Source organism: Ceratotherium simum, chromosome 27 (genome assembly GCF_057802395.1).
Source record: "Ceratotherium simum simum isolate JZ-2026a chromosome 27, ASM5780239v1, whole genome shotgun sequence".
NCBI classification, from domain to species: domain Eukaryota; kingdom Metazoa; phylum Chordata; class Mammalia; order Perissodactyla; family Rhinocerotidae; genus Ceratotherium; species Ceratotherium simum.
In genome coordinates this window covers 14,547,888-14,570,659 of record NC_141926.1, presented here as the reverse complement: position 1 = coordinate 14,570,659, position 22,772 = coordinate 14,547,888, and the positions used below count along the sequence as shown (strand labels likewise).

Genomic DNA, 22,772 nt, shown 5'->3' with positions numbered 1-22,772 from the left:
GAGACGGTGTCCCGAGGGTGATGAGTTTCAGCAAATCCACTGAGAAATTAGGCTTGGATGTGATCTTGTTCATAATCTACCCTTCACAGTGATCTTCCCCAGTTAAGTATAAAAGTCAACTCAAGGGCCGGCCGGTGGCTTAGCGGTTAAGTGCGCGCGCTCTGCTACTAGCAGCCCGGGTTCGGATCCCAGGCGCGCACCGACGCACCGCTTCTCCGGCCATGCTGAGGTCACATCCCACATACAGCAACTAGAAGGATGTGCAGCTATGACATACAACTATCTACTGGGGCTTTGGGGGGGGGGGGGAATAAATAAATAAATAAAATTTAAAAAAAGAAAAAGTCAACTCAAATGTACCCTCTTATGGTGAAGCAACTTTTCCAAAATACAATGCAGGAGCAAAGACGACACTTACTGTTCCAAAATATCAGGAAGTGACAGGACATTTGAGGTCACCATGAGGTCGCAGTGGTCCATTTGGGCTACACTTGGGAGCCAGATAGACCTAGATTTGAAAGCTGCGTTTACATAAATGGGTCACTTTGGACCAAGGCTTAATAATCTGTCTCCCAACTGTAAAATGGGCACAGTGAGACCTACTCTCAGGAGTTTTCTGAGCAATCCACGGAGCGCGTGGTAGGGGAGGCTTGGAAACGTCCCGCTCCTTCCTGTGTGGGATGGCTATTGCTGAGAAAAATACACCTTATAGTTAATTAAATAGTACATCCGACATTTGTGTATGAGCTCTTCCATTTTTACATTTACTCTTTTAAAAATCTGAAGATAATCATTTCTTTTACATGTTTTTACTATGGTAAAATATGTGTAACATAAACCATTTTAACCATTTTTAAGTGGCATTAATCACATCCCCAATTTTGTGCAACCATCACTACCATCTATTTCCAAAACATTTTCATCACTCCAAACAGAAACTCTATACCCATTAAACAGTAACTCTACGTTCCCCTCACTCCTTCTCCTGCCCTGCCCCTTGTAACCTCTAATCTACTTTCTGTCTCTATGAATTTGCCTATTCTAGATTTTTCATAACAGTGGAATCATACAGTGCTTGTCCTTTTGTGTCTGGCTTATTTCAATTAGCGTACTGTTTTCAAGATTCATCCACGTTGTGGCATGTATCAAAACTGTTTTCTGGGCCGGCCCAGTGGCGTAGTGGTTGGGTTCACCTGCCCAGCTTCAGTGGCCCAGGGTTCACATGTTCAGATCCCAGGCTCTGACCTGCGCACCGCTTATCAAGCCATGCTGTGGTGGCATCCACATATAAAGTTGAAGAAGATGGGCATGGATGTTAGCCCAGGGCCAATCTTCCTCACCAAAAAAAAAAAAAAACCTGTTCCCCTTTTTATGGCTGAATAATATTCCCTTATATGTAAGTAAATTTCACTTATCCATTCATATGTTGATGGACATTGGGTTATTTCCACCTTTTGGCTATTGTGAATAATGCTGCTATGAACATTAGTGTGTAAGTATCTGTTTGAGTCCCTGTTTTAAATTCTCTGGGGTATATACCTAAGTGAGGAATTGCTGGGTCATATGGTAATTCTATGTTTAGGTTTTTGAGGAACTGATTTTCCACAGCATCTGCACCATTTTACATTCCTACCCACAATGAACAAGTGTTCCAGTTTATCCACAGCCTCACCAACACTTGCTATTTTCTGTATTTTGAGTATCACTATCCTAGCAGGTGTGAAGTATTATCTCATTATGATTTTGATTTGCATTTCCCTAATGACTAAAGACTTTGAGCATCTTTTCTGTGCTAATTGGTCATTTGTATATCTTTTTTGGAGAAGTGTCTATTCAAGTCCTTTGCCCATTTTTTAATTGGGTTGTTTGTCTTTGTATTGTTGAGTTGTCAGTGTTGTTTTTTATATTCTGGATATTAAACACTTATCAAATATATGATTTGCAAATATTTTCTCCCATTCTGTAGGTTGTCTTTTCACTTTCTCAATAGTGTCCTTTGATGCATGAAAGTTTTTAATTTTGACCAAGTTCAGCTTACCTATTTTTTCTTTTGTTGCTTGTGTTTATAGTGTTATATTTAAGACTCCATTGTCCAATTTGTCAACACCTTGTTTTGGGGTGAAAAAATAATCACATTCCCTACTTGGTTAGCACTTCCTGCATTGGCTTCATTGTCTTACATATGAGGCTCTGCTCCCTACCAGAGCCTGTCCCTGCACAGGCCTTCAGCACCCACACTCCTGAACTGCTGTGCCAGCCTGGCCAGCTCATCAGTTCTACTTGGAGTCTTCACTTGTTCTACAACAAAGCAACTGTTTTGTAAAGCAGCGTATGAAAACCTGAGGAATGTAACACCATGCGTTACTTCTGGGTCACCCTGGATCGTGGCCCAAACTTTAAGCCCCCACAATCATCTAACATCTCCCCTCTCCTCATGTGCCTTCTGCGCCCTCTGCCTCCTCTTCCTCCCTACTCATCCCATTATGCCCTCCAGGATGCTCAAACCCTGATGAACAGCCAGCGCCCTCCCCAGCCCCCATCACCTTGCTCACTTTCATATTAGAGCCTCCTGGGTTTGCAACGAATTGGTGAAACCTAGGACACGTGTCTACATGCTGGTTGCAAGAGGAGAGGGGGAAGGCTGGGGAAGGCAGTGTACCAGATTCTCCCTTGAGAAGGCAGGACAAGCCCGCCAAGGGGGGATGCTGTCTAAATACAAGGAGCTGTTCAAGGGATGCCGGCCAGCCAAAAATGGCAGATGGCACTATCAAGGTGTTTGCAGTCATAAAGCAGGAAGAAGCGTTGGCAGTGGAGAAGGATTCAAGAGAAGGACTCGGCGATGGACTGGTTGCAGACGACAGAAAGAGATGACTAGTTGTCCAGCTTGATCAACACCACAGAAGGTGATGCCATTTGCTGGGGTGAAACATGATGGAAGAAGATCAAGGAGGGTGGAAATGATGAGTTCAGTTTTGGAAACACTGAGCTCGAGGGGCTTGTAAGTTGATAGCTCAAAGAAGTTTCCAGGTTCTTAGGCTCAGTTAGTGGCACCCACAACTGGTACCCAGCAACTGTTCTAACTCTGCCCATCCCCAGCTGATTTCTCATCTCCAAGCCTTTGCTCAGGCTGACCCCTTCCAAAGACCTGAGTTGCCCTCTCCTTTCCCTGAACGCTGCACCCCGGCTACACCCCCACTTAACCCAGTTACTACGTGTGTGAGCCTGGGAAATCCACTTCACCGCTCACGGCCTCAGTTCCTCATCAGAAAAATGAGAGAGGGTTAGAAAGGATGACCTCCAAGGGTCCGTCAAGTACGCTGGATCTGGTTCTAAAAAAGACGCGGCATTTCGTTGATCCATCACCAGGGGGCACCAGAGAGGCGTCCCCACCCGGAGCTGCAACGGACGTGCCTTTGGCCAGCCAGGGTACCTATGCAGGATGCTGGGATGGAGAGGAAAGGATAAGTGGAACACAGTCCTTCCACACCCTCCTTACTCAGGCACATCCTTAGAGCTGAAAAAATCGTTCAATAGCCACACCAGCAGCCAACTTTCTATTATCTTTATACTGTTTATCACTTTACTCAAGTAAAAAAGCATTTTCCCGCTCTTCACTGCTGAAATTTGTCAGTTCGATGTATGAATTTTCAAGGTAAATTAGATCCAATAATTTTCAATCCAATTATAAGACAAAGAGAAAAGGATTAGATTTCTCGCCTGTGGTTGATATAGACCTGTAGTTCACGGCTCTACTGGTGCATTAGAATCATCTGAATGTTTTTTCAATATACTGATCACAACCCAGAGCAAAATGAAAGGTCACAGCTCTCCTCTCGGCTAAGAAAACGAACTTGGGCAGATTCTGGCTCCCTGCTCACCTCCGCCCGCCTCACTCCCTCAAACTCACAGCCTAGTTGCTAAGGTAAATTCAACTCCTCCCTGTCAACTCTGCAAAAGAAAAACTTGAGGCCATCCAACAGGTGTCCAGCGGGGGGCGGTAGCGTGCACGTGGGACCTCAAACTTGAGCAAAATGCTTTTAAGGTGATGGTGAACGCAGCGCTTGTTCTATTATCGTCCTTATGAATGGGATAAACCCGTAAAGGAAATACTATTGGAGACTTTTAGAGGCTAGAACATTTCGTTTGTTCTTTTTCAAAGGAGCAGGGCAGCGCCTTGATCCCTGTAATTCTAGCATTCTGTTATTATAGCCAGTCAATGAATTTTCTGGCTGGAAATGCCGGTCTGTCTCTCGATGTGGGGTCTAATCCTGATCATTAACACTTAACAGAAAAGCTGTCCAGCTGCAAGCGACAATTTCTTTGAGCCTTCTTTGCTCACCTCTGACATAGCGATAAGTCGATCTGCCCAATCCATCTCACAGATTTTGTGAGGGGCAGACGGTCATGGATAACAGGAAGCTTTGAAATGTAGAAAATGGATGCAAGTGTCAGGTGAAACTATTGTAGAGATGAGAGCACTTCACAGTGTTTTATTTACAATTAGCCGTAACGTAACTATCGGAACATCTGAAATTATAGAATTTAAGACCCTCATTTTTTCAGCGAGTATTTGAGGGCCTGTGTGTGTCCACTCAAAAGAAATCTTTGTAACCATTAAGAAATAATATTCTAGAAGGACGCTTAATGACATGGGGAACTATTCATGATGAATAAATGAAATAAAGAAGACTACAGTATAATAAGGTACTACATGACTCCATTTAAATATGCATATATTTATATCTGTGTATTAGTTAGATATGCATATCCATATAAAAATAGGGGAGAAGTGGAAGCAATGGTTATGTCTGGGCAAACTAGATCCACTGCATGTGGCTGCCTTCCTATGTCGTTTTTCAGACTGAAGAATGAGAAATAGGCTAACGGGACAACTAAATGAGTTTCGCTTCATTTTAATTTATTTTTAACTTATATTAATATAAATAAATTGCATAAATTTGAACTTCCATTAATTTGGTAGTTTTAAAAACAAACACAAAAAAGAATAATTCAAGTGAATGTACTCCAATAAATGCAAGGGATTTTAGAGGTCATGCCCCTGAAAATCCTCAGAGTGTATTTTGCTTCCCTATTCCCATTTCAAGTGTTGCTCTTCTTCTTGGGAAGTTCTTGGGGAAGGAAGAGAAAACAGCTGTCAGTGAATAGGAGTGCTCTGTGACACGCGTATATTGGGGGCATTTCACGCGTTCATTTTGCCAGATTGTGAGCTTCCGGGGTCAGGAGTTATGCTTATCCACCTTATGACCCCAATCTCTTATATACATAATAGGTGCTCAATAAATTTTAGTTAGATGTATGGATTTTCAAATTACAGGTAAATTAGATCCAATAACTTTCAATCCAATTACAAGACAGAGAGTCAGAAAAGGAATAAGTTTCTTGCCCGTGGTTGATGTAGACCCATGGTTCATGGCTCCACTGGCACATTAGAATCAACTGGATGCTTTCAAATACACCAAATTCAGTGCATGTAGCTCTACCCTATTCTTTTTAACTGCTGGTAAAATTCTTTAGCATGGATTGTATATTTAACTGTTCCATTTCTCTCTCTCTTTCTGTACCTAATTATTTGTTGCTATTCTAAACCCTATAATATTTGTACATACCTCTTATGTGAGAATTTTAAGCTTAAGTGAGAATATTAAACTTCTTTTTTTTTTTTTTTTTTGCTGAGGAAGATTCACCCTGAACTAATGTCTGTTGCCAACATTCCTCTATTTTGTATGTGAGGTGCTGCCACAGCATGGCCACCGACAAGTGGTATAGGTCCATGCCCAGGAACCAAACCCGGGCCACCGAGGCAGAGCATGCCAAACTTAACCACTAGGCCACCAGGGCTGGCCCTTAAACATTTCTTTTCTAAAGCAAAGATTTATGTAAAGAAACAAATTAGAAATAGATTAGATGTTGTTACCTATAGAATTAATCCATAATGGAGTGATAATAGTTAATATTGGGCCCACTAGATATGAGATTTAAGCTTGAGATAGTAGTGGTCTAACGAGGGATACTTACCAATTCTCTTTGCCTCAAGGTACCCCACCTGGGTTCAACATTTTTTGGTCTGGCTTTGAGGGTCTTCCAGCTCTGCATGTCTCCTCTTCTGTTTGGCTCTTAGGACATTCTCCCTGGGGTTGCAGGTGGGCCATCGTTTTTCTAGTAAACACAGAAGCAGAATCCCAGCAGCCAGATTCCGTGCTTCTTAATTGACTAATCTGTTCCATCATGTTCAATGACTGAGCTGCATAGCTCCAAACTTTTCTATCACCAATGCCCTCCCCGCTTTTATATTATTCCTAACTATGAACACCTCAGAGTTTAAAGGATTTCCTTTGGCCACCAAATAGCATTTATTAATCAATACATTTGATTTCATAAATATTTATCACAGATAGAGAAATATATCAGTCATTCTGACCAGTATGAATGTACAGGTGTGGTTGCACTGAGTTACTAGGGGTCCAGTTCAAAGTGAGGAAGTGTCATATTTGAGTCCATCTCAGATCCTTTTTGAAGGTTGATATATCATTTCATTAGGCTATTCAAAAGACTGGAAAAAGCTCTGGGCTTCTCTACTACTCATATAAAATGAATAAAAGCTGGGGCTTCACATAGTCTAGCATAGAAAAAAAAATACACCAATGCTCTGATCCCAACCCAGATATCATCATTCTCTTGCTGAGGTGGGTCCTGGCATCAATATATATTCAAAGCTCCTTGGAGTTGAGTCCCACTGATGTGTGAGATTTTCTAAGTAACATTTCTCCTTGTTTCCACCAGAATACGGTCTGCGTGCACATTAAGCTATCATTTGCTCTCTTAGAGGAAGGGCTGGCCTCTTCCAGAACTGCACGAAACCCCACGTGAAAATGTCCCACAGAGCATGACAGGGTGGGACTTTCCACTTGCTGAGTCCCTTTACTGTCTGTGCATCGTGCCAGCTCCTTCTTCTGAAAGACCCAGGGACTGTCCCCACTTGTCCCTCCTCTTCATAGCTGCCACATCCCAAGCTTAGCTGTCAGGTATTAGCAGTGGGATTGCTGAGTAAATATCTATGGAATGATGCCTCACTTTATTGCCATCACAGAAAACAAGCACAAACAAGCTTTTTTGGTGGGTTGGTGGGGGTGGAGTGGGGGACTGATTTCTATCAGGAAACAGGAAATAAAAATAACAAATAAGGGAAATTAAAAAAAATCATAAAACCTTAATTTTAAACCCAACTGCTGTCTGTGTTCTATTTGGACATTTTCATAGACCCTGACCTGTCTCTTAGCCCATCTATGACTCCTGAAACAATCCTGGGAATTCTCTCCAGGTCTGGGCCTGGGTAGCTATCCTTGCCTACACTCTGAACAGGTCAACTCTTCACACTTTAGGCAGCTGCCAGGACTGATGGAAACTCCAGCTCCTTTGGAACTGGGCTCCAACTTTTCAGTCTGCTTCTAAGAAAGGGTGGTGAAGGAGGTTCTTCAGAACATGTTCTCTGCGTGGCTTTTGGATTACCTCTCTTGACCTTGGGGAGGGCAGCCTCACCCCTGGCTGAAGTCTCCACGGCACTGACCCCTGAAAGTGCCAGCCTGCCCTATGACGTCCCCTCCCAAGTTCTCCATTTGGTCGCTAAGACTGGTTCGGCGTACAGGAAGCTCAGCATCTGTACCCATTCCTTCCCACTAGAATGTCAGCTCCACGGGGACAAGGATTTTATCGTGTGCATGCTTGACTCCTCCAACACATAGAACAGTACCTGCTGCTTCACACACAGAGTTGGTGCTCTGCACATATTGTTGAATAAATGAATGACTCGTCCTAGACAAGCAGTGCAGGCTGGTCCCACTAGTCACTTTGTAGCCGTGATGGTGACTGCCATCCCTTCCCTTGGGCAGCGTGTTTTAAGACCCATCATCCAAGGGATAGACAAATTTTGGGTTACTCATACAATAAAATCCATCGACAGAAAAGAACATACTACTAGGACAGGCAGATGAGTTTCACAGATTTAGGATGAGTGAAAGAAGCCAGCCACAAGTGAGTGCAAACTATCTGATCTATTTATGTGAAGTTCAAAAGCAGACAGAACTAATCAGTGATGATTGTCTTAGTCAGTCTATGCTTCTATAACAAAATACCATAGACTGGGTGGTTTAAACAATAGAAATTTATTTCTCAGAGTTCTGGAGGCTGGGAAGATCAAGGTGCCAGCACATTCGGTGTCTGGTGAGGGCTCTCTTCCCAGTTTGCAGATGGCCACCTTACTGTTTCCTCACATGGTGGAGAGAAATTATTTCTCTCATGTCTCTTATAGGGGCATTAATCCCATTCATGAGGGCTCTGCCCTGATGACCTGGTCACCTCCCAAAGGCTCCACCTCCTAATACCATCACCTTGGGAATTAGGGCTTCAACATATGAATCTGGGCCAGGGGAGACACAAACATTCAGTCCATAGCAATGGTGGAAGTCATAATAATGGTGACCTGGGGAAGGGCGTGGGTATGGACAGGCAGAGATATGGGAACCTTATGGGGTGCTGGAAATGTTCTATAACTTGCTTTGAGTTGTGGTTACACACGGGTGTACACTATAAAAAAAATCACTGGGCCAGCCTGGTGTGTAGTGGCTAAGGTGGTGCCCTCCGCTTCTGTGGCCCAGGGTTCGTCAGTTCGAATCCTGGGCACGGACCAACACACCGCTTATCAAGCCATGCTATGGCAGCATCCCAAATAAAGTAGAGGAAGATGGGCACGGATGTTAGCCCAGGGCCAATCTTCCTCAGCAAAAAGAGGAGGATTGGCATGGGATGTTAGCTCAGGGCTCATCTTCCTCACACACACACACAAAAAAATCACCAAAGTATTCACTTACATAGCTCACCTTACTGTATATAGGTCATACCTCAATTTTAAAAGTCATTTTTAAAAACATCCCTCTCCTTCTCTGAAATTCCCCCTAGTTCTTTGTCTTTCATCTAGTTCTCAGTTAATCAATAAAGCAGAACTGTTTGTCATTCTGGAGCCTAACAAATGCCTTGGCCTTTCCCAGCTTGACATGCTAACTTTCCTCCCATCTCCCCAAGGGGATTTCATTCTCGTAATGTCGAAATTTCTTACACATAATGTCCACCAAGGTACATTTCCTTGAAGAAAGCCATTATCCTTTATTCACTGATGGAAACAGGGTCCAGGGCAGAGAGGGAGCCCTGCTCCAGGCCCCACTACACGCTGGCCACCCAGTGGTCCTGCTCCCAGGATGAGTGATGTCACTGGAGGGTGTGGCTCTGAAACACGAGAAATTCTCTTGGATCGGCTATCTTTATAAGACAGCTCTTCATAAATAAAAACCACACCAACTTCGACATTATTAAAGAAAAATGAGAAGCAAATTAGTCAAATGCAATTTTTAAAACTCAAATATCACTTAAAAAATAATTTCAAGAACCATCAACAGCTTGAAGATTTTGCAGAAAAAATGATGGAGAAGAAGTATCAACAAAACTATGGTAGAACTCTCAAATGTGTTCCTTATAAAAACTGAGTCAATGATGTGATTTTAATTAAGAGAAATTGCATGTGCCCTGGACAAGAGTTAGTAACAAAAAGAAGGCAAAAATGAAAAATAGTTCATGGAATTCTATGCATATTTTTTCAGATCTCTTTTTCTGTGTGTAGAGTTATATGGATAATATAAAGTTCAAGCAGAAAAAAAGATTTTAGTAAATCTTTCCTATCTTAGCTAAGACATGGATTGTGCAATGGGTTTTATTTCTTTTTAAATTCCAAAATTGGGGTGCTTCAGACTCAGCCATCTGAACACGAATTATTGAGTAATATGGTAAGTGACATAGGACACAATCTACAAATTGCTATTTTGATCAAAGCTTCCATGTGTGTTTTTAAAAATCAAGCACATAAAGTAAATCCACTTTCACGGTAGCTTTTCCATTTTTTTACGTTTAGAAAAAAAACCTTTTTTTATTCTAATCACTTATATCACTGTTAAGTCTAGATTTACTTTTATATATTTAATGGCATGGTAATTACAAGTGAATACAAATCCCTTATCAGAATAAACGCATTTTCCAGTTTCTTCTCTACAAAGACCAATTTTCACTTGATTGGTCAAAACCAGAGCCAGAAGTTTCCAAAGCAAACTTGGTACCACCTCTTCATCTCAGGACATGGATAAGATGAGATGCCTGTGAGGTTGAGAACCTGCGGCCTCCCGGTCCTGAGTAGGGGGTGAGAGGAAGCAGGAAGTGACCATTAATTGAGTCACATAATGACGTAGGTATTGTCATCCCCATACTGAGATGAGGAAGCAGACTCAGAAAGGTTTGGTGCCTTGGTATCAGCCATGGAGCTGGTAGATGAAAATGCTCAAGAACAGACGGTTTCCATGCCAAAGCCCATTCACTTTCTCTCCATTCAGCCTCCCTGATTCTCAAGGGAGAGGGGAGATCGCAGGGACTGGCCTCTAAAATAATCCAAACTTCTCAAGCAATAATTTTCATCATAAAATCATTTCAAAGGATGTCATTTCTGGCTATGGTAGATTGTTGCAGCAATCCCCAATGAATCACACCTCCCTGGATCCATGCCCTTGAGATGTTCTTTCCCAACCTGCCTCTGGGTTTGGCCACATGACTTGCTTTAGCCAATGGGATATTAGCAAACTGGAGTCAGGAAGAGGTTTGAAAACTGCTCGTGCTTTGAGGCGTGGCCCTGCTGCTCTTTGGAACCCTGAGGCCACCATTCAGTGTTATGGACTGAATGTTTGTGTCCCCCTCCAAATTCATGTATTAAAACCCTGCCCCCATGTAATGGTATTAGGTGGTGGGGCCTTTGAGAGGTGATTAGGTTTAGATTGGTTCATGAGGATGGGGCCCTCATGAAGGGACGAGTGACCTTGTAAGAAGAGAGATGGATCTGTCTCCATGCACAGGCACCAAGGAAAGGCCATGTGAGGACACAGAGAGAAGGTGGCTGTCTACAAGCGAGGAAGCAAGACCTCACCAGGAACTCAATCTAATGGTAGCTTGATCTTGAACTTCCAGCCTCCAGAACTGTGAGAAATAAATGTCTGCTGTTTAAGCGAACCAGTCCATGGTATTTTCTTATAGCAGCCCAAGCTGACTAAGACACCATGTAAAGAAGCCTATGCGAGCCTACTGGTGGAAGAGAGACCACTTGGAGCGGTGACAAGCTGTCCCAGCTGAGGCTCCCTAGACCAAACAGCCTTCCTACTGACAGGCACCTGAGTGAGGCTGTAGGACGTGTGTGAGACCATCCAGCCCCAGCTGAGCTGGGCTGCCAGCTAGCCTCAGAGATCAGCCAAGACCAGAAGAATTGCCCACCTGACCCAGAGAATCATGAATATCATAAATATTTGTTGCATCATGAAGCCACTAAGCTTTAGGGTGGTTTGTTACATAGCAACGGATACACTCATATATTGGAAAATTTGATATTTTAAAATAAAATTATATCACATTTAAATGTATTTAACATAATCTAAATACTATAACAATTTGATGCCCATCATCTATTTAAAAAATATATTTAAAAACTCGAAAATTTCACATCATTTCTTTTTCCTTTAAATTCATTTTTCTAATCCACTATCACCCTAACATACTGCTTTACAATAAAAAATATATATATAAATTTATTTGTTAAAAGTTTTGGCATTTCGTACAACCATAAAACTCCAACTATTAAAAAATCAGTTTTGGATTGAGTTATGATTACAATTATTATTGGTATATAATTGATCATAGGAAAATATATAGAGATTAAAATTTATTCAAGGTAAAAGGTAAATTTCACTGGAAATGCTCTCTTAATGACATGGAAAAGTTTGGGGTTTTTTCGCAATTAATTCATGTATCCATGAATGATCTTACTTTTAGCTAGCCACAAATAGAGTTCGGTGTCAATTCTATTTCTACTTTTCATTTTCATAGATGCAAGCACAGAGAAACCTTGTTTGAAGAATATATGGGAGTTTTGTTATGGCAGTGCCACTCAATTCCTTGACTTCTTGAATTACACGCCAAAAATCGGAGATATCATCCATAATTATTTTTAATGATCTATCACCTGACAACATGATTAAATCCTCCTTCAAACTGATTGAAAGCAAATTTGAAACCACCTGACTTGCAAAAGGATTAGCTTCCTGGTCAGTAGAGTTATTCACTTTCTCAACCCTCTATTTTTCTGTGTCTATTTGTGTGAAGTCCCAGAAGTTCTTGCCCCCAAGTATGATCTGAGATGGATGAGAACAGTCTCTTTCTCTTATAAAAGTGGTAGAGAGATGATTGTGAAAAGGGAGGGAAGGGAGGGAAGTTACACGTCCATCACAAGCACATTCCTAGGCGGATGAATTTTAGGAAAGGAAATTTGGACATAGAGTCCTCTTAAACTATCTGCATCCTTGAAATTTCCATCCCTGGAAATTTATATTTTAGTTCAAGGAAATCATTGCTTGATTGAGTCTGATTCATCTTTTTCTCACTAGTGGTGGAAACTCCCTGAGACTTGAAAGGTTTACTGAAAATCCACCAGTCATTGTCCCTTTCACTGTTTTTCTACAAAAGAAAGTTCTTCTTTCTTTTTCCATAATGGCTTTTAATAAAAGACATCATGATTTGTTTCAAGTGAACAGAAACTTTATCCCAACCACCCACCCCTACCTTGACTTTCTATCCATTCCCCAAACCAACTACAGTCATGCATGACGTTTCGGTCAACAATGGACCGAATATACAACAGGGATCCCATAAGATTAGTACCATATACCCTAGGTGTGTAGTAGGCTATACCATCTAGGTTTGTGTAAGTACACTCTATGATGTTCGCACAATGACGAAATCGCACACAATAACTCTGCATTTCTCAGAGCCTATGCATGACTGTAATCCTATTCTTGGAGACATAACCACTTGCCCCTCTGTTGACTTTATTAGTGAATTGTTAGATTATGGTCTGCTTGAGCCGGAACTTGGTCCTGTGGCATCTCTGCTTCAACCATTAAGTCTTATTTAAACCTAAAAAAAAGTCTATAAAACTTATTTTTCTCAAAAGGCCATTTCCTTCCTTAGTATGTGGCAATGCTGGGAAGAGGAATGGATTGCCCAAGCATGTCTGTGATATGAAATTGATTTTATCACCACCATAAATAGCTCAACTTTCATTTAAAACTGAAGGGAAAACAAGATGTAGCATGTATGGGGTGAGGAATATTTAAAGTCCCCGGAGTTTTGAAAAGGAGAATGCATTGATGTTTGTAACTCATGGCACTGTAAGTACTCCAAGTTCTGTAGACTAATGGCCAAACGCCCCGGTAAAACTGAGTGTAGATTGGAGGAAGGAGGATGAGACAGGGAGAAAGCCCAGCTCACCAAGCAAATCCCACCCAAGAATCTAAATAAAAGCTAAGGGGGGAAAAGCCAGTTTTCCGGGGAAAAGCCAGTTTTCCAGGGCAAAGCCATAAGCATTTCTGCGACAAAGTGAAGACACTAGACAGGAAATAGGATCTTGACCACTCACCAGAAGCCAAACAGGAGTATGGTATCCTACAATTTAGAAATGTGCATCAAAAACTTTAAAATGCATATAAATGCACCCAAAGCTATTTTTATGACTGTACTCTAAGGATGTAATTGGACCTGTGCACAACGAATTTGCAACATGGATGTTCACAGTATTTTTTTGTAATAATAAAAACTAAAATCCTTAATATCCATCAGCAGGGAATTAGATATATAAATTATGGTAAATCATAGTCCATCCATTAAGATGGATTGCTATGTAGCTATGACTTAAGAGCGATGCAGACCTATTTATAATGTAATAGGAAAATGTCCACAATTAGTACCATGAAGGGAAAAATTCAGGTTAATAAAATAATATGTATTAATAAAATAGTATGAACTCACTTTGTAAGTGTGTATGTTTGCACACACATCCACACCCACACATGTATTCAAGGAACCAGTCAAGGACAAAACCCAAAACATGAACATCTTGATTGAAAGTGAAGTTGTAATAACCAACCAATCATTAATGTCTGAAGCTCAAGGCAATGACATCAGGCAGGAAACGCAAATACAGAGACCATAGGATGTTCTATTTAAGATGAAGACGCCAAACTCAGAAACCAAGGAGTTTCGAGAACAGCTGAGGAAGCCCCAAGTGGCTTTCAGGAAAAGGAGCTAAATTCTGAAGCCAAAGAGGATGGAGCTGGGGGTCAGAAAGATGACAGCAACTCTGTTAGGGTCCCACTGGCTAAAAAACCCAACTTTGGTTTGACCTGGGTGTGGAGCGTGTTGAAACAATATGGAAAATAAAAAACTTTTCTAAAGGATTATGTTCTATAGCGGTTCCTGATTTTAAAAATATAATGTGGATTTAGATTTTTTAAAAAGTATCATGCCTCTCCCACCTGAGAGTAGTTGACTGTACAGGCAATGCTGGGTGTGCATGTGGATAATAATCCCAAGCCACTAGACAACGGCAGAGAAACCGCCAGCCCATAGTAAGAGTCTGCTGTTAAAAGCCGTGATGTTAGGACTTGCCCATTCGTGGCTTTACACTGAGCACATGGTTGAGGTGGTGGACGTGGGTGATGGTAGATACCGCCTTACCAACACAGGATAATTTATAGGCTAAAAGTGGCTTCACACTGTAGAAAGGATGCAATAGACCAGAATAAACTATCATAGACGAATGATATATAATATAGAATGCATTCTATTGGTATTGGGGCTTCGAAGAGGGTGATTATGACCAGGAAGACAATGGAAACAAAGTGATTCCAGGGGCTTGTTTGGGGAGGGGTTCTACCAGTGCTTCAGTCAACTGAAGACAGTAACTTACCAACAGCATCCATACCCTGTATTTACAGACCCTACACATTCATGGTTTGTGTTTGGAATACTCCTTGTTCTTGCTTCAAACACTTTAGAGAAGGCTAACGGGGAATGTGCTGCTGCAATTCTGATCTCACACATTTTATAATATTATAGTGGCTGAAGAGTTTGAGTATTTGCTTTTATTTTTCTCTCAGTATTTTCATTTCTTCCTCTTCCCCACCTGTCCAATATCTCTCTTCTAAGAAGGGATTGTCACAACGATTTCCTACTCCAGGGTAGGTTGGTGGCAAGAAGAGAAGCATAAATTGCCTGTAAGACTCAGGTAAAACTTGGGTATCAACAAAAAGTCTGGGGAAAAAGTAAGGGCTTGTCTACACTGCTCCTCTCCCCACACCCACACACACCTACACACAGAAAGGCACATCCACTGGCTGGGATGCAGGCAGAAGAGAGAGGTCTGAGGGATGGAAGGGGCAAGACCTTGGACAAGGCATCCTGGCAACATCCCAGGCGGGACACAAAATGCCAGGGACCTGGTCGCAGAGGTGCCGTGGGTGGGACACCTGAGTTGGGCAAAGAGAAACACTAGAGAGCCCGCCACTGAACTTGAAGGAGCCTATGCCTATGACAAGGACAATGGTCACAGCTATGGTAACCTCTGTGAATGAATGGACTCTAAGCCTGGAGGGAGGACCCCATCCAAATCCCCCCAAATCTTGGCAAGCAGGGAGAGAAGGGTGAACTGAGGGTGTTTTCTGCCAGCCTAGTGGGATACAAGCATGAAAAAGAAATTAAGTAAGAGTAAAAAAGGCATTATGGTTATTTCTGTATACTTGACTTTGAGGGCTCAATTCCTCCATACTGATAGACTCAGAGATTGGACAGGAAAACAGCCCAAATTGCCTAAATCTCACTTATCCCAAGTGCAAACTGTTGGAATAATTTTGTGTATGTGTGAGGAAGACTGGCTCTGAGCTAACATCTATTGCCAATCCTCCTCTTTTTGCTGAAGAAGATTAGCTCTGAGCTGACATCTGTGCCCATCCTCCTCTATTTTGTATGTGGGACGCCACCACAGCATGGCTTGATGAGTGGTGCATAGGCTCACACCTGGGATCCAAACCTGTGAACCCCGGGCCGCCAAAGCAGACTGTGAGAACTTAACCACTACACCACTGGGCCGGCCCCTGTTGGAATAATTTTATCAGGTGTCAAGCTGGCTTCAGTCACCCCACAAAGGGATACAACAGGTACAGAAATAAATCTGTTTGTACCTTAGAATGTAGATATTAGTACAGCACAGCCTGAATGTATTTAAAAAGGCACGTGCTCCAAATCATTGTTCAACATCAAAACGTTTGGAGACCGCCAAAGCAACGCTTCTCAAACTTGAACACGCATATGAATCCCCTGGAGATCCTGTTAAAACGCAGGTCCTGGTTCAGCAGGTCTGGGTGGGGCCCAAGTTTCTACACTCTAACAAGCTCCCGTGATCTGATGCTGATGTTGGTCCATGAACCACACTGAGCAGCAAGGTGCTAGACAGCAGCGCTCACCTGCTGCTGTGGGGAGGAATCTTCTAGTTTGGGGAAGGCAGGAAGGAGAAATCCTGTTCACCTGGAGGGCAGCTGTGAGTGGGGTAAACTTTGACTGGGTAAGGTTTGTAAGGGACTGAGGAGTAGTAGATCAGGGACTCTGAAAGGGAAGGGTTAGGTACCCCAAGATGGTGTTTACCTGTTTTATGATTCTGTGTAAGACCCAGCCAGCAAGACCCCCAGTGACAAAATGTGCAGGCAGACCTTGGGTGCAAGAGCTCACCCACCCAGGCCAGCCTAAGCTCTCCTCTTCACCCCAACACTTCCCAGGGCTCCCCTCAGCCTGCTCCCACCAGGAGGGGGCAGGAGACCGGAAACCAGAGCTCTGTTTGCGTACATCCATATTTGTGCCATTTCCTATTCTCCGAATCAGTAGACCAAATGGCAAGCAGCTGTAATGCCCACTCCTCCTTTCTTTCCAGTTAAAACCTCAAGTTCTACCAACAGAAAAAGATAAATACTGTATGATCTCACTATGTGGAATCTAAAAAAACAAAACCAAACAACAACAAAAAAACTGAACTCATGGATATAGCGAAAAGATTGGCGGTTGGCTGAGGCAGGGGATGGGGGTGGGCAAAATGGGTGTAGGGAGTCAAAAGGTACAAATTTCCAGTTATAAAATGAATAAGTCATGAAGATGTACTATATCTTCATGAAGCATGGTGACTATAGTTAATAATACTGTATTGCATATTTTAAAGTTGCTAAGAGAGTAGATCTTAAAAGTTCTCATCACAAGGAAAAAAAATCTTGTAACTATGTCTGGCGACGGATGTTAACTAGACTTATTGTGATGATCATTTCACAATATATACAAATATTGAATCATTATGTTGTACACCTGAAACTAATATAATGTTATTATATGTCACTATACCTCAATAAAAAAAATTAAAAAAACACAAAATTCAGGCCAGCCCTGGTGGCCTGGTGGTTAAGTTTGGGACAGTCCACTTTAGTGGCCTGGGTTCGGTTCCTGGGCGTGGACCTACAACACTCGTCTGTCAGTGGCCATGCTGTCATGGTGGCTCACACACAAAAAGAGGAAGATTGGCAGTGGATGTTAGCTCAGGGCAAGTCTTCCTCAGCAAAAAAAAAAAAGCAAAAAACCACCCACAAACACAAACGTCAAGCTCTACCTAGTCGGCTTTCCCTCGATGATCGCGATAATTACTTAGAAAAAAAAAGGAACATTAGTTCATATCCACCTTCCCATCCAAAAAGGCACAGGATTGTTCACTTTTCAATATTTTTATTGTTTGACAGGCATTTACAACGTTCCATTCATAGACCTAAAAACATAAAAATAGACCTTCTTTCAGCTTATAAAAGAAATATATAAGAACTTTTGACATAGACACGTCATGACCTTATGTACAGAGACAATGGCACCCTCTCCAAGCACCAGACTTTCCAGCATTTTCAGACAGACCCGTTGCACTGAGACTAGTACATGTGACGCTTAGAAGTTTCTGCTTCAATTTTCCATCCGGACACAATCGAACTGGAGATGATATGGAACAATGCAGTGATACAAAGGGTATAGAAACCATTCTAAAGCTTTTTAAGAAAATCAGAAGATATAGCAAAAATTTAATAGAATAAAACTTTCAAAAGATCAAGCTCAGAGCCCTGGAAACCCGAAAGGGGAAGGATATGGGGGGGAGCAGGAAAAGTAAGCAGGGGCAACAGAGCATGATGTTCTGAACTCTCTATTGTCTGGAAATATAAAGTCATAACTGATCTTTATAAAATATAATTCCTAAAACTACTATAAAATTCAGGTCTTTAAAGTACCTACTGATGTGTCAAACACCAAATAGATAGTTTCCCCAAAAAGAAAGTTTTCATATTATTTAAACCCTTCTTAGGAAGTGGATATTGTGAAATGGGAGGAAAAAAAAAGCTATAAACCTTTTTTTTTTAAAAAAAAAAAAAAATTGAAAGTGCTTTAACTTGTTTTTGTTCTTCCTATTTGGAAATCTGTTTAGAACGTTAGATTTTTAGCATGTGTACCCTGTTTTGTTGGCATGAACAAAGTGTTGAACACAAGATATGTTTCTGAAGAGGTCGTTTTGTTAACAGGTTTGGTTATGGACTGTCAGAGAAGGGGGAGGTAATCTATGGATGAAGATGCAACCTGGATGGGAAAACCAATGATCACCATGGCAACCCCATGAGGAGTCTCCCCTCCCCCACCATGTGCAACAGACACACACACTGCCCATTCGGGTGTCATGCTTAATCCAACCGAGCTCCCATCTCAAACAGAGATTCAGACATTAAAAAAAAAAAAAAAAATCTGCTTCTTGGGAAAAAAGTTTCTCCTAAGCATCTTGTTGGCCTTTCATCTATAAATATAAAATCACCATGCCTCGCTCTCTCTGTTAAACGTAAAACCCTCGTTTTCTTAGACTCAGAGTTACACTAACACTGTAAAATTCTCACCTGTTTGTGCCCCTGCATCTCAGGTAAAATACAAAAAATAGTGTTTTTTTTTTTTTCAAGTGATAAATTTGGATCTCTTTTCAAAGAGTTTGGCATCTTTATAATTCTATGCAAAACTAGAACTTCCGAACACAGACAATGAGGAAGACCAGCCATAGACCAAAACAGAAGAGAAAGAAAAAAAAAGCTCATTGAAACATAAATCTCCACCCTCTCTTCACACATTCGTAAAATACACAGATATTCTCAGACATTTAAGAGGGAAAGGAGTAAGAACACTGCAAGCTGTACAGTTGCTTTGTTTCGTTCTGTGTTTGAAGGTGATTTCCCCAACGAGGAGATGGCTCCTGGACTGATTTTAGACAGAGGGATCCTGATTATTTTTTTGTGTGCTATCCCTTAAACTAATGTGTCATATATACTTAAACTCCTGGGGTAATTTGCTTTCCAGTGCTATAGAATCTTTTTTTTTTTTTTTAATTCTTCAGGCCCTGATGAATTGAGAATAAATAAAGCCCTTCGTAATATACAGAAGATAGGATTCTAACTGATTTGAGGTTCGGAACAATTCTTTCTGATGTTGTGGGAAATGACCGAGTTGGGTGGCTACATGGCTTCAGAGCAAAGTCAGCTGCCAAAACTGTGTGTGCCAGAATGTGACCTAAGGGAATGTTCTCCTCCCGGAGGGTACAGGAGGGGGACAGAGTGAGGGCAGGCGAGGAGAAGTATCTACACACGCTCTCTAAGGGGACACAGTCAGATCTCAGTGTTCAGTTTCCTGGAGGGGGCAAAGTCTTCACGCCTAACCCAAATGACTTCCTCGCTTGTGCTCTCCAGGCCTCCATTGATGCCCGACAGGGCAGCTTGCTTCTTGAGCTGCATCATGCGGGATGCGTGACTGTCCAGGGGTTTCCGGCCTCTTTCCCGCTGACTGATGGAGGCAGCCTGAAGCCGCTCCCGCAGGTCTCTGTCCACTGCGGCGCCCTTGACGGCCTCACAGAACTCATCATCGTCACTGAGGATGTCTGTCTCCTTGATGTCATCTTGCTCCTCATACTGAGCAAGATCAAACTGTTCCTCTACCCAGCGGTCAGTGTCCCCGCCACTGGGGGGCTGCTGGGACTCTTTCTCCGGGCTGCTGGCGGAGATGGCATCTGAATCAATGGTAAACCTGTTTCGAGCCAGGCGCCGCCTCCTCCTCCCAAGAGACTTGCTTGGGGCGGACACTGCACACACACACAAAAATATAAAAATAAAACCCCCACATGCTTTACATGAGACGGAAATCCAGAAAGCAAATAAATGAAAAGGAAAATAAAACTAAATGGTACGCATTTAGTGCCTTGATGTCACTCAGGGCTTAAGGCCAGATTTCAGTAGGATGTCTTGGTGTCATAACCGTGTACAGATGTCTGGACTTAGAGGATGTCATAGCAACTGACCGAAGGGCAAGGGAGGACAGAGGGACACAGGGGGTTATAGGTTATGGAGACAAGGGAATTCAGCTTCCTCGGAAATAATCCATTTCTCTACCCTGCGCAGCGGGGAGACAGGTGACACAGATTCCTGCTGCCCTCAAACAGACCGCTGATCTTAGTGCCCTCAACCCTGACCAGGCCCCATGGCACAGTGCTCTGAGGATCCCCCTGGGGCTGTCCTAGAGTCATTAGTAAGAGTGGGGGATGCTTTGTAGAAATCACCTTGATGTATCAAGGAGGCAAAATGCACTGGTCCAAGCTATACTGTTTTCTGGGAAACTGAATGTAACGTTTCTTGAAGACGTGCAGTGAGATTAAGGGCACAGCATCCCTCGTAGGGAGGCTACACAAGAGAGTGGCTCTTGGAGATGTCAAGTCTCCAGTTATCGCCCTGTCCTCTTTCTGATAAAAGCCCCATGTGAACGGTGGGGACAAGCAAATGTGAGCCTTAGTCCCTCCTGACTACGTTCTGCACATCACCGGTGTCTCCTCTACAAAGCAATTAAAATATCCGTGCCTGTGTGGAATGAGAAACAAATAACAGACGACACCCAAGCAGTGGGTCAAGGAAGTGCTATATAACAGTGACTAACAGCGAAGAAAAACAAATCACTGAATTCATTCTTTCACCCTATTGCCCTCTAGGAAGCCAGAATCATTAAAAACAAACAAACAAAAGACGCCGCCCAATCAAGCAAACAAATAGTCCCACTACACACACACACACACACAACAGCTCACGTGGAAACGTCGCTGCCTCTCCCTCACTAGTAAAGTGGTTTCTGCATTAGAGGCAAGAAGATGAAATGCAACCTGGGCTTTCCAATGAAGGGCAAGAGTCTAAACACCAATTGGGAGCCGCTTTCCTGAAATCTAAGCCCTAAAAACCATTACATTGCTTCAGTGCCGCTAGAAGTAGGACGACTGTTCTCGAATAGTCTGCCAAATGTAGCCTTGACCTCAAACACAGCAGATAAAAGGTCAGTGTGCTGGACAGTGGCCTAAATTGGCTCCCGTTCCAGCCATCCTCTGTCTCAAATCCCTGCGCTCCCATCAAATTTCCTAAGCATTCTACCGTCTTAAAACATGGAACAAATGGACACCACCCACGTCAAGGGGGGGAATGAAAATCATTTCCAGGAAAAATGGAAAAAAAGAAAGAAAGAAAAAACTACTACTACTCCATTGGGAAGAAGCAAAAATTCCTGTTCAATTTTATCTCAACACCACCATAATGGAGCCCGGCTCTGTCCACTCACTAGAATTACCTCAACTGAAAATTGGACTGTTGGGAAATATTTGTCAATGATTGGCATGCTCAAGTATTTAGGGGTAAAGTGTGCTAATGTCTGCATTTTTGAAATGTGTCAAAAATCAGATGAGTCAATGGATGATAGATATGTGATAATAAAATATAGAAAAATGTTAATTATAGAATACAGATGGTAGGTATGAATGTGTACAATTCTTTCAGCTGCTCTAGATGCCTGAAAATTTTCATAAGATAATGTTGGAACACAAAAAATTTTTAAATTGGGTTACTGGGAGACATACAGTACTTTTAGACTAAGAATTGAGGCAGGATATTTGGCTCCTTTATTTACAGGAGAAATAAACTACCTGGGTATTCATGACAATGCAAAATGAAGCATGAGTGTCTATCCTTTATTAAAAGGATACTTAACCCAGCAGACTTACTGGGTTCAGGGAGGCAGTCTTCCTGAGCTAACATCCGATGCCAACCCTCCTCTTTTGCTGAGGAAGACTGGCCCTGAGCTAACATCCATGCCCATCTTCCTCTACTTTATATGGGACACCGCCACCACACGGCTTGACAAGTAGTGCGTTGCTGCGCGCCCGGGATCCGAACCTGCGAACCCCAGGCCGCTGAAGCGGAGCACACGCACTTAAGTGCTGTGCCATCAGACCGGCCCCCAGGGAGACAATCTTTGATTTGAGTGTTTCCACTGTTCATTGTTTAGACTGACCAGCTAGTGCTATGCTGACCCAATCAACCATCATTTCTAAATCATCTAACATGAAGATCCTGATGACAGTGAGGAGCTTCAAAAGCAGAGTGATAAAGACTTTCTTTAGCCAAAAATGAGCCATGAAGCAGAAAATCTTCCAGTCAGCCAAAGCCAACAGGCTATGACATCAAGGCCTTCTCTTAGTATTCAAGATGATGGTGTAGGTTGTGGGTTGGTTTTGTTTTCTTTCCAAAGAGACCTCTGCAGGAAAACTTCCGAGTGTCCTACAGGCTAAAAAGACTTAGTTTCAAAGTAAATGCAGCTCTAAATTTAGGTTCATTAATTAACAACTGAAACCTGGCCAATGACAGGGAGCATTTCCT

General features: G+C 42.4%; 1 protein-coding gene across 12 annotated transcripts in view; it reads right to left on the bottom strand.

Annotated features, from left to right (window-relative positions):
• Positions 1 to 17,725: 17,725 nt before the first annotated feature.
• Positions 17,726 to 22,772, bottom strand: part of TIAM1 (TIAM Rac1 associated GEF 1) — a 358,647-nt gene continuing 353,600 nt past the window's right edge. For all 12 annotated transcript variants that reach the window (XM_087418160.1, XM_087418167.1, XM_087418157.1 and 9 more), the window contains one exon: positions 17,726 to 20,167. In XM_087418160.1, coding sequence (XP_087274286.1) covers positions 19,698 to 20,167 — 470 coding nt within the window. In that variant the 3' untranslated portion in view covers positions 17,726 to 19,697. The remainder of the gene's footprint in view (positions 20,168 to 22,772) is intronic.